Source organism: Pectinophora gossypiella, chromosome 13, assembly GCF_024362695.1.
Source record: "Pectinophora gossypiella chromosome 13, ilPecGoss1.1, whole genome shotgun sequence".
Taxonomy (NCBI): Eukaryota; Metazoa; Arthropoda; class Insecta; order Lepidoptera; family Gelechiidae; genus Pectinophora; species Pectinophora gossypiella.
The window spans coordinates 9,787,732-9,799,980 of NC_065416.1; the positions used below are offsets into that span (position 1 = coordinate 9,787,732).

Here is a 12,249-nt window from a genome sequence, read left to right on the forward strand (position 1 = left end):
CTTATGAATTAGGTTTACATGCTAGTCGAATTTTAGGCTACCTTCTATTTACCTCAGCTTTTTGATATTTTCATCATCCAAATCAGGTAATGTCGATCTGAAAGGTACAGAAAATAATATCATATATAACCTTTCTGTAAAATATAACATATATGACATACCACCTAGAATTTACCGGTAATCTAAAGAAAGAAAAAAAATGTATTACCTATTTATTATTAGAGGACGCCACAGCTACAATACAATGGCAAAGTAAAGTAAAATGTAAAAGTTACACAATATCAATCTCTCAATCAATGCAATCTCTCTTTCGCGGTAAGCGATAGTCATCAGAAGGTAAATAATCAGCCATATATGTTTAAAATATATAAGTATAATAAGCATTAGGCACTTAAAAATATAATACATAAATAACAGTGTCCAGTTCCAAACCCATTGCTCAGAAGTTGAAAAGTTTCCCGCCGTTAACGACTTACTCCGATGTAGTTCTTATTTAATGTTAAATTATAAATCATATTCATGTATATTGTGAACTTTCATTGTTTTAATTATAATAGTTACAATGTTAATAAAATATATAACATAGTCAAATTAAATACCTACACTAAAATATGTCAAAACACAAATATAAGTATAGAATACCATATCAGGTGTCACATAAAGCCCTCCCGAATGCGAGCTCCGCCCGAACGTACCCATTATGCTTGCAGCGTTGCCTCTGAATCGCAAGTGAAATACGCTGCGCGAGGAAAAGCCAGCTCGAATTATAAATATAAATATAAAGTTTAGAATATTAAGAAAAAATATTTAAAATTAGGTATTTTGTTAATTTACATAAACAATTATAAATTAATGAAGTAATACTATATATCTATAGTAAATAAAGATAATGAATTATAACAGTTACTTATTGACGAAATAAAACTGATGAGTAAAAATTCCCATCTGATCCGATCCGATTCTTACGAGTTATGTATTAAACGCTCATTGAACTTCGCAACCAAAACCGTAGATATATTCTTAATTCTCGATACTGAAAGCGCCAAAAAAAAATACTCCAAAGGATTAGCGGTACATGTACACAGACTTACACAAACTGACAATCTAAGTTATGGAGGGGCGGGAAACTATAGTAAGTATTCTTATTATTAGCATTACTTAATAAAGCTATGGTTTAAATATAGCTTAAAGTTATTATTAAGGTAAGAACTATATGACACAAGAATTAATTTAAGACAAAACAGTAAAACTTGTTCACATTTATAATTTAGCACTATCCTACCTAAAAACACTAATTCACAAATCTCCAATCATTATACTTATACATCTCAATAGCGACTCTAAAATCGTAAGAGAACAGTTTACCATAATATATTTTTATTTTAATTAATATAATATATAAAAATATAATTTTATAAATAGGTACTTAATTTACACTTATACTTAGCTATGTAATAAATTCTGTAAAAGTTAGTAAAGTCCGATGCAGGGAATCCAAGAGTGTTTGTAAGGGTTTTGTAAAACTACTACTTTTAATTTTGTAACAAAACTTAGAATAATTATTAAAAAATATTAAAGTTATCTTTATCGCCGAATAAAGATTTACCTGTCACCAGGGTTGATGAGGTTGATCACTGACCTCACAACCCACACGAGCGATGCGATGAAGTTATCTACATCTGGGTTTAGGGGTTTGGTTGTGAATAGGTGGCATAGTAAGTAGTATAGTAAAAAAGCGAGGTTCTCTGTCTTAATCAGTATGATGTCTGGTCCTTGTGACCACAAGGTGACTAGACTAGAACAATCCAAATGTAGTAGTCATACAGGGCAGCCTATTCGTTAAAACCTAGCCTACCATATCCTGAGATAATGTGAAATCCTATTCGATTTTTCTTTTATTTTTAACGTAAGCGTTTTTCTCGTCATTCACTTGGTTAGGGGCCTATTTCGATGCTGAATATACTTTATATAACATTTTTAAAAACAATATTATTACGACGTAATAAAATAAAAGGTTTACCGTTTTGAATTTCCGTTAATAAGTATGTTTGTTGGTTTAGTCACAACGAGTTTCAGTTCCGTGAAATACCTGCTTGAAAGATTATTTATAAATAACACTTCTTGACAGTGTCACAATGATAAATATGTTGAGTGGCCTGTATCTCGTGACCAAAGAGAATGTATTCACTACGTTTTACATATTATGTGATGCGGGATGCGCTTTTTTTTTAGGTTTGCCGCAGATGACATTAACTACTTACTACTTTGCGTGACAAATGGGGAGTACCACGTTTAAGACAACAGGCCTGAAGGTGCCCAGTTGGACGCGAACCTCGGCTCAGGGCGTCGTCTGAGAGGAAAAATATTTGAAAGAATTAATCGACCCTATTGGGTCGATAGCGATAAACGCTGATTGAGGGAAATCGTCGACCTCCCGACGGCGTCCGTATCGGGGTCCTGAAGTGTTTGGTGTCGCGAGCTGATTGGCTGCCTCTATGGCTATTGTAATCGGGTTGCGGTATGCGCATACCTACTCTGCGGCTATGGTTCTGAATACTCGAATACTACCCACCTACCTGTACCTATTAAAACACTATTTCTGACCCGATGTTATTCCTTTATTTTGTTTTATTGCATTAATAAAATTATTCTGATGTAATTAAGTACCTATTGTAGCAATTTCTTTAGAATGAGTTAATCGTGATTTATAAAGTCGGGTCGGGGTGGATTGTACCAATATCTCTTAGACTCTTAATAATACATACATACATACATAAACTCACGCCCGTAATCCCTAATGGGGTGGGCAGAGCCACAAGTAATCAAAGACAACTTGCAGCCACTGTTGTTGCTCTTAATAATAATTTACAATAAGTATCTAATTGAAAAAGGACTATTTTATTTTACTCACTTTTTCTGTGCTACGGCTACTGATTGTCGTCGTTCAAACGCAGACACTTGCCTAAAAAAAGTATTCGTTAATAAGTCCATAAACACACAATGATTCGTATAAACCCACACACGTATTTATATTATGAAGAGTCGCGTTTGTTGGGCAGTGAGGTTCTGTAGGCTATTTAAGTAATAAACGCCTGTAATCGCAATCCAGAAGTAAATTTTGAATGTCAGTGGGAATTTTATTGTAAACACGTATACATAGATAGGTAAAATATATGATAGGTATATGGGGGCCTTCTGTGGTGCAGCCGCTGCACGACAACGGCGCCGCGCGCGACGCAAATTACATCGAAGGCTTCGACTAATAGCCATACGACGTCTATCTACTAGGTACGTAGATAGCATTCGCTGCGTTGATTGGTCGAGACCCTCAATATAATTCGCGCCGCGCGCGGCGAGATTCGCATGCAGTTTCTGCTGGCCTATGTACCCTATGCTTAAATGTGGGGGTGGGACTAGGCACATAGATTAGTTTGGAGTATGGCCTCCAAACTTCAAACTTACTTGAGTTTTCTTAAATCTTCATCATTAAGGGTCATCAGTTCAGATCTGAAAAGTAAAAAATATGTTGTAAAATCTGACGAATGGTTGATAAAGAAACTTTACTTAGAAACTTATGTACTTAAATAAAATAATATCATAGCACTTTGCCGCGTGAACATCGCTTATGTCGCACTAAACATTTTAGATCCGTCCGTCTAACATACCCAAGTTCATCCTTTTACTTTCGATCTATGTGTAATACTTCATCCAAATCGGTCCAGCGGTTTAGGCGTGAAGTAATAGACAGAGTTACTTTAACTATATATATTTAGACATGTATAAATATGACTGCAGTGCTCTGGGCGCCATCCCACTTGCGTCAGACAGAGTACTGCGGGGCGGTAGGCAAGAGGGAAACCACTGCTCTATTTTTCCCTAAAAAGTAGCATGGAAAATGCTGCACCGACAAGAGCGTTGTTCTTAAATTGATGATGATGATAAATATGATGAACGTAACAATATTTTCAAACTACTTTCTCTGTCTACCCTGTTACACATTAGTATACTCACCTCCTTGACGATTGTGCCAGTGACTGACGTCGTTCATACACAGATAAGCGCCTGAAGAAAAAACATGTTTAATACCCCTACTTACTCCTACAAAATTGATGAGAAAAGCGAAACAAGACAATTAATAGAGTTCAATAATTTACCTTAATTTTTTTATGTCATCCTCATTCAAGTTTATCAATTCCGATCTGGAAATTAGGGCGCATTAAGTTTAACTTTCTAAGTCCTACCTACCAGAAGATTACGAGTCGTGGACTCAAGAGCTGCCTGGAAGAAAAGCCTATTTATTTTAAACTAGCGACCCGCCCCGGCTTCGCTCGGTTGCAATGTTGAGGAAAAAAATAAATTATTTACGACATTACATTAAAAATCTCAAAAATAACAGTATTTCTCCACTATTTCATGGGTGATATTATTTTATTATACATATAAACCTTCCTAATTAATCACTCTATCAATAAAAAAAAAACCGCATCAAATTCCGTAGCGTAGTTTTAGAGATTTAAACGCACATAGGGATATAGGGACAGAAAAAGCGACTTCGTTTTATACTTATGTAGTGATGAATGTGATGCTCTCAGACAGGAGTTTTGTCGTAGAGCTTGAAAGCGGTTAAGGTTAATTGGATAATCAAATCGGCACCGTAATACCATATTGTTTCGTTAACCCTTCAGGTCCCAAAATATTGAATTTCCAAAATTAGGCAGATAACTTCTAAGAGTTCCAACATGTATTGGACTCTTGTGTGTCACCTAAGAATTGTCTCAATCGGTTGGTTTGGGAGTTAAATGTAAAAATTTTAGCCAATCAAATTATCATAATAATTTCATATTTATGATTATTATTTCATGGTTACTTGAGCGCTGCTAGCAGAACTTCTTTCATTAGTTTCATGAATTAATTTTAATAATTATAACTGACTTCTATAGGTATACTGTATTGTACCTACCTATTCATTTAATTATTTCTCAACGTGTATTACGAATAAATGAATATAAACTCACTGCTGGGCTTTTTCATTGTCATTCTACAAACTCAATATCATGCCGCGCATGATCTTCGAGTTTCATGCAATCTTTTTGAGAACTGACAAGTTCCTCACGTTATTTTTTCTGGGGTCTACCAACATTAAGGTGATGATCTCTGCCCATCGTTCAGGATACAGCGGCACACATGCCATCATAGGCCTTTACTTTACATCTTTATCAGATGATTTATAAGTACAGCGTTTTTTCTGTGGTAACGTCTTGTATGACTAAAAAGTCCAACATGAGAGCGGCAATAGCGTCCGCACGACTGGCATTTTCAGCTGAGGGTCGTTGGATTGTGTAGATAGTGAAGCAGTAACAACATAAATCATCTAATAAAAACATACCTTCTAGCACCTTCGAAAAGATTGAACATTGCAGTTCCCTTGCCGATATTCCTTATAATACCACCTGCGAAGCTCGCCCGTTCCAAATTGTTTCTAAAATAAACAGATAGGTACTTAGTACATTGTACCTAATACAACATTTGAATTGAAGTTTTCAAAACAATTATTTTATTAAAAATTGTTTAACACAGCATTATAGGTATAAGTATCCTGTCGACAGTCTCAACCCACATTTATAATCATCTTTTTTTAGTTATTAATGAGGGCTTTTTTTCGTTAACGCGATTGTAATAGAAATAATATAGGATTTACGAAAGCTAACGGAATGCCACATAGTTACCAGTACAATGACGCTTATTTTAAAAGTAGGGGTTGGTGCTCATGTAGGTGTAGTTACGCACTTATCAAACAAATTACATTTGATAAGAAAACAAAGATGACAGGCGAAATATCCATTCAGTATGTTAGCGTTAGGTAATGAAAAAAAAAGCAATTTGAAAAGAACATACATAACATAAACAGCCTATATACGTCCCACTGCTGGGCACAAGCCTCCCCTCATTCAACCGGAGGGGTTATGGAGCATACTCCACCACCCTGCTCCACTGCGGGTAACTATGACTAATACTATGAGAGAATAAAATACATTTTACTTGATATAGTTCTGAATTGCTTCCTCTTCATCGCTATCCAGATCTGAAAGCAAATTATTTAAGAAGTACCTACTTACCAAGCGACACAATAAATAGCCGGGAATGCTAGTAATTGAATAAAACCCACATTTAATGAAGAAATGTAGGTAGAGAGATAAGAAGGAGATACTTTCCTACGCTTTGTCTTATTACTGTGCAGAATAAAATTAACCGATCTACTTTGAACCGGCGTGCGTGTATGAAGCGACTGATGAATGTGGAGGAAGCAAGAGAAGTGTATCAGGATTTAGATCCTGAGCAAATGGAATTTTATAGTCTTTGCTTACCCCGGTGGGAAATAGGCGTGACTTTATGTATAATGTATCAAATTAATGAGAAAACCCAAATGCCAAGTGTTCTGGTACTGTGGAGACTGGTACCTACAGATTGGATAAATTAACTTGGACCTTGAAGACCCATACTTGTAGGTAGATATTGGATGAGCATACCTTGCATTTTAGATCGCATCGTTACTCAACGATTGCAGTCTTTGCAGGCGTGCAGGTACGGATTATGTGGTTAAAAGTCTTACCACTATCAATTTTAGTTTTATTATCGTCAAACACGAACATATCAGATGGAATATTGGAATATTGCAGAAATAGTTTCTTCTTTAGTTTTTCATTTTTGGGTAAATTCACTTCCAAATCACAGAACAGGCAATAGTGACCCTGCAGAAATCTGAAATCATACGCACATACCGTCTCCTTATAGAGCAAACCACATAAGCGTATTTTTTTAAAAATACATTCGGATATATTTTTTGTTAACAAAACCTCGAAATAGAAAAAAAAATTGTCTCAAATTTTACCCGGTGTTGGCGTCAGATCTGGCAACCCCCGTTGCCTAGGTATTGTTGATTATATGGCACATAGCAACGGGGGTGTAAAGTAAGATAGATAGATAGATAAAATACTTTATTGAGCAGAATGGACACAAAATACAGAGATAAGGACAACATACAGAAAAGCACATAAAGGCATAAGTATAAGTAAGGTTTTTTACATTATTATAATTTTGTGATCTTTTACTCTTTATTATACGTTCATACTGAGTTAGGCAACGGGGTTTGCCAGATCTGACGCCAACACCCGGATTGTAATTAAATAATAAAAAATGTCCGAGGTTATGCTGAAGAAAATCACATCAGAATGTATTTTTTTATGAAGGCGCTTACGTGGTTCGTACTATAAAGCGACGATATTGACTTTGTTGAATAATGTTGTGCCTGGGTGTAATAACAAGGGTCATCATTTATACCCAAAAACAAAGATAAAAGTTGCTTACATTACCTATCTATGAAATTAGAAGGTTAAGGTTCGGTATGAGGGTTCGAATCTCGGTGGGGACATATCACAAAAATCACTTTGTCATCCCTAGTTTGGTTAGGACATTACAGGCTGATCACCTGATTGTCCGAAAGTAAGATGATCCGTGCCTCGGAAGGCACGTTAAGCCGTTGGTCCCGGTTACTATTTCCTGATAAATGAGTAATCGTTACATGAGCCATGTCAGGGGCCTTTGGCGGCTAAATCATAACCCTGACACCAAGGTTGATAAGGCTGGTATTCCAGCTCACAGTTCACACGATAAGAAGAAGAAGGTTAAACTCAGGAAAATCTCTACAGCAGCGGCATTTATATTTTTTTTTGGGAAAGTACACTGGAAAATCCCTCATCGATTTTAATGAGCTAATGACGACGATGTTAACATATCGAAGTTATCTAAGCGATCGGGACTAACCTTTTTAAATCATAAGTCGAGTCAGTTTCATCCGGATATGGGACATCAGTAAAAGGTAAATAGTATGGCTTCTCTACTTCTGGCAAGAGGGGTGCTGTTTGTGGTAGAATTGGGGCTGGTTCCTCCTCCGGCTCATAGCTAAAACTGTTTAAATGTAATGTTAAATCTAATTCTCAAGTAGTCAACTTGAGAAGTTGACTTACCAGTATTTTGTCGGCTATCGAGCATTACAGACGGAGATTCGGCTTATCGCCTAGCGCCTAGCGCCTATCACGCTGATCTAATAGAAAGCTCAGTGAAGCAAGGTATAGGTATACTTAGTTCCTCTTGCAATGGATGGAAATAGTTTTGTCTTCCTATTCAATGGCCTTAGTAAACATTGCCGCCCGCTGAGGTACTTATCAAAAAGACCTTGATTACCAAAGAAGCACTAAGAGAAATCCAATTATTGATTTCAATGTGTTAGTGACATCGTAACGAAAACTTTAAGGTATACATTGTTTTAAGTTTACGCGGTTATTATCATAATTAAAACAAATAATAACGGGTTCTTACCGCGTTTAAAGTAGGGATACATCGCTACTTTAACCCTTTAAGAACCCGCTATTACGTGTTTTAACTTTGAGGTATGATTCAGACCATGATTCTGAGTTGATATCAAGTGGAATTTTCCGTCGCAAAAGTATGGAACGGAAAATAATTTAAAAATACACTAATCATCATCATCAGCCGTCAGACGCCCACTGCTGTGCATAGGCGTCCCCCAAGGATCTCCACGACGATCGGTCCTGCGCAGAATACACTAATATCTTCATGAATTTTCCGACAGGAAAATATGTACTATGATCCCATTACGATGTGATAAGTTGATAACCCAAGGAAACAGTGAGATGAGTACACAATATTATGTAGGCTTAAAATTCGAGTACCGTTTGAATACATCTTCAATATCGGGCGGCTGATCCTGTTTCGATGTTTTCGATATTTTTTCTGGTGACATTGTCCCTGAATCAGAATCTGTCATTTCTAAATCTGAAGTCACAATTTCAACTTCACGTAGGATACACCTCGCTGCTACTGCCGCCCATACACGTTCCAAAAGTTCCTGAAACGTTGTAATCATCTTTTACATCTAACGGTGTTCGTTTTAACACACATCCTTCTCGATGGACAAGTTAAAGTTATAAGTACCTAACGCCGCTTATTCAAATTCAAATTTGAATCGTCAATTTTTACATAACGAACGTCTCATCCGCCTAAAACTACTACAATTTCTCACAACCTGTATAGCCGCTTATATCTGACTGAATAGAAAAAACCCTTCACTTCCACGTACCCTCAATGGGGTGAAACGTGTCTGCTTGTTAAACCAACACGATAATAAAGAAGAAAGTCATCGGAACTTTTAAATTGTCGATACACTTTGCCCATAACTTGCTTGCTTACTTCCTAATCTTCTTCACGATCAAATTCAGTTTGAAGTTTCAATAACTACAAGTGTTTAAACCACTTGCCTCATAAAACAGACGCCCGACAGCTACGAGATCTTCTATGTGTTTGTACAGGTAATTTTGTATGTTTTTGTTGATGCGTATATTTTGACAATCCATGTTCAGTACACCAGCTTTGTAGATTGTGATAGGCTCTATTGGCGATTCATACATTGTTGGCACTTGTTCAATCTGCTGCAGTACCTTATCACCGTCGACCAGCTGTCCAAACGCCACGTATTTGTTAGCCATCCAATCAGCCGGTTGTAAGAGGATGAAGAATTGTGTGGAGCAGTCTACATGTCTAGAACGTTAGTTTGGTTTTGAAAACGTAGGGAACAATGTTACACAATACAACACAGTTAACCAGATTTAAATAGCAAATAATGTTTGATTGTAGCAGCTACCTAACTTGCTTAGAACGCATATGCTGCAGCGCCGAAGATGGGATGTAGCAATTATCAATGCGTCCTTAGCGTAAGGAACTCGATCCTGCTTACCTGCCATCATTGCACATAGCAAGGACGCCTCGTCGGTCGTGGGGAACTATGAAATTTTCGCAGCCTAAATCGGTGCTTTTCAAAGTGTACCCTCCACATTGAATCCAGCCGTTCTTCACAATGCGGTGTATTGGTGTTCCTCCGTAACCACCACGCGTCGTTGAGCAAAGGCGAAGGAAATTCTCGCAAGTATACGGAACTAGATCCGAGTAGAGCTATGAACATGTTCAAGGCAGAATATAAATAATGAGTTTAGAACTTGAAATTTAATAGACGCTGAGATTTGTGGTAAACACACGTTTATAAAGTTATACAATTTTATGTTTATCATGAATCATGATCCCATACAATGTTGGACAGATGCCATCGATACATCTGGATGATGACTTCTCAGAATATTGCAGGAACATCAATCCTAGAGTTGGCACGCCGCTGTGCACGCCGCATGCACGGATAGAGTTACCAAGTGCTTACCATAAAAATCATCGGTCCAACTTCTTCTTTATTTATCGAGATATGCATATAGGCGAATGATCTCTGAAATTTGACAAGGGGTTCATGTTTCTAGGAAGCAAATGCTTTACGATATTTCTATCTGATTAAACGTCTCTTTTTGTGTACCTAGCTGTCTATGGAAAAACCGTGGATTTCTCAGGTGGTAAAGGATTTTCCTACAATTTTATACACATCCTTATTGAACTTAGAAACCTTTAAGTATATAGTTTATGATCATACTATAAAAATAATTAAGCACACAGACGATCGGGTAGGTACCTATTTTCAAGGATCAAAGATGTAATTCTTACTAATTATTGTGAATATCCAATACCGGTAGGTAACACTTACCTACGTTTGAGCTTTCTCTAACTCTACTAACTTAAAACTTGAGCTTTAACGTACTCCGGAAGATCGCACAAATCCAGAAAATGCCTCAACGGCGAGTTTGGCGTAATTCAGGCATAAATGGTAAATGTAACGGCTTTCCATGAACTCCTTTAACTCCTGGTCACCTCCGAAAAATTCATCATTGTACAGTATGGCCACTTGCTTTGGGATGCAGTAGGCAGTGCCTCCATATTTGATTTTCAAGTCTTGCCACACTCCAGGCCATTCTACACCCGTTACTTCTGTAAATGTTACCATATTGATCGGATCATTATACGCACACCTAATTCGATGATTGTGACATTATGGCTTTTCATGCCTGATCTCAAAAAATTAAACGGTATTGTTAATAAAAGTTGTTGCTAGTAGTGTTACGATCTTTCGAAATCTGCAAGGTTTTCTTGTTGGCGCGGGAAATATTATTAATAGCGGGACAAAGACCTTCTATACAAGGTCTTTGTAGCGGGATATAATAACGACCGTAGTCCAGTGGTTGAGTGTTGGACTCACGATCCGGAGGCCCTATTCCAATCCTAGTGGGGTCGACATATCACTTTGTGATCCATAGTTTGGTTAGGTCATTATAGGCTGATCACCTGATTGTCCGAAAGTAAGATGATCCGTGCTTCGGAAGGCACGTTAAGCCGTTGGTCCCGGTTACTACTTACTGATGTAATGTAGTCGTTACATGAGCCATGTCAGGGGCCTTTGGCGGCTCAGTAATAACCCTGACACCAGGGTTGATGAGGTTGGTATTCCACCTCACAACCCACACGATAAGAAGAAGAAGCGGCATATAGACGCTTTTGTGAAAAACGTGCCTGACCTTTTATCACTGGTGGGGCGAAGATTTTCGACCTATACTTGTGCATTCCTTTTACTATGTTCACGCAGTAAATAAATTCTTTCGTCACTCTATTTCCGATAACTGTAAATGTTATACGATTCTTTGGTAGCTTCTTCTTTTTCGGATACGTTGGATTATTAACGGAATTATGAGCATATTTAAATCTATCACTATACTTGTCCTTTATACTTTTCTCCCAAGGGTGGGGAGATTTTTCCCTGTGCATGGATTTTGGTCCTAAAAACGACATGATATCTTAGCATACGGGTTTCTTCACAATTATTTCTTATATTAACTTAGACGAAATTATTTTTGTTAATACAACTTTAAACTTTCAACGAACTTGATGCGTCGACTGTCATTTATAATTTGTACTGTCATTATTGAAGTACGTATTTTGACAAAATCATGAAAGATTTTTTCAATGTAAAAATTAAAAAGAAATTATTTGTAATTATAATAGCTTTCCGCCCGCGACTTTGTTCGCGTGGACTTCAGATATATGACTGTAGGCACGCAAGTCCGCCCCTGGAACGTGCCCACTTATTTTTGTTACCCACATTCTGGGAAAGTACCTATCGTATGTCCTACCCTAGGTTTTGATCTATCTTTGGGCTAATTTTCATCTAGTTTGGCTCAGCAGCGGTTTAGGTAGGAAAAGGTAACAGAGAAGCAGCCAAAGTTACTCATTGGAGTCTCATTGGGG

General features: G+C 37.2%; 1 protein-coding gene across 1 annotated transcript in view; it reads right to left on the reverse strand.

Moving 5' to 3' along the window:
• The window catches only part of LOC126372009 (uncharacterized), a 20,584-nt gene extending 8,791 nt beyond the window's left edge, over positions 1 to 11,793 (reverse strand). The window contains exons 1-12 of the mRNA XM_050017508.1: positions 11,523 to 11,793; positions 10,712 to 10,938; positions 9,812 to 10,026; positions 9,336 to 9,615; positions 8,751 to 8,926; positions 7,822 to 7,959; positions 6,553 to 6,759; positions 5,387 to 5,479; positions 4,012 to 4,062; positions 3,463 to 3,507; positions 2,912 to 2,962; positions 53 to 97 (exon numbers count right to left, since the gene is read on the reverse strand). Of these exons, the coding sequence (XP_049873465.1) occupies positions 53 to 97; positions 2,912 to 2,962; positions 3,463 to 3,507; positions 4,012 to 4,062; positions 5,387 to 5,479; positions 6,553 to 6,759; positions 7,822 to 7,959; positions 8,751 to 8,926; positions 9,336 to 9,615; positions 9,812 to 10,026; positions 10,712 to 10,938; positions 11,523 to 11,793 (1,799 nt within the window). The remainder of the gene's footprint in view (positions 1 to 52; positions 98 to 2,911; positions 2,963 to 3,462; positions 3,508 to 4,011; positions 4,063 to 5,386; positions 5,480 to 6,552; positions 6,760 to 7,821; positions 7,960 to 8,750; positions 8,927 to 9,335; positions 9,616 to 9,811; positions 10,027 to 10,711; positions 10,939 to 11,522) is intronic.
• Positions 11,794 to 12,249: the final 456 nt, after the last annotated feature.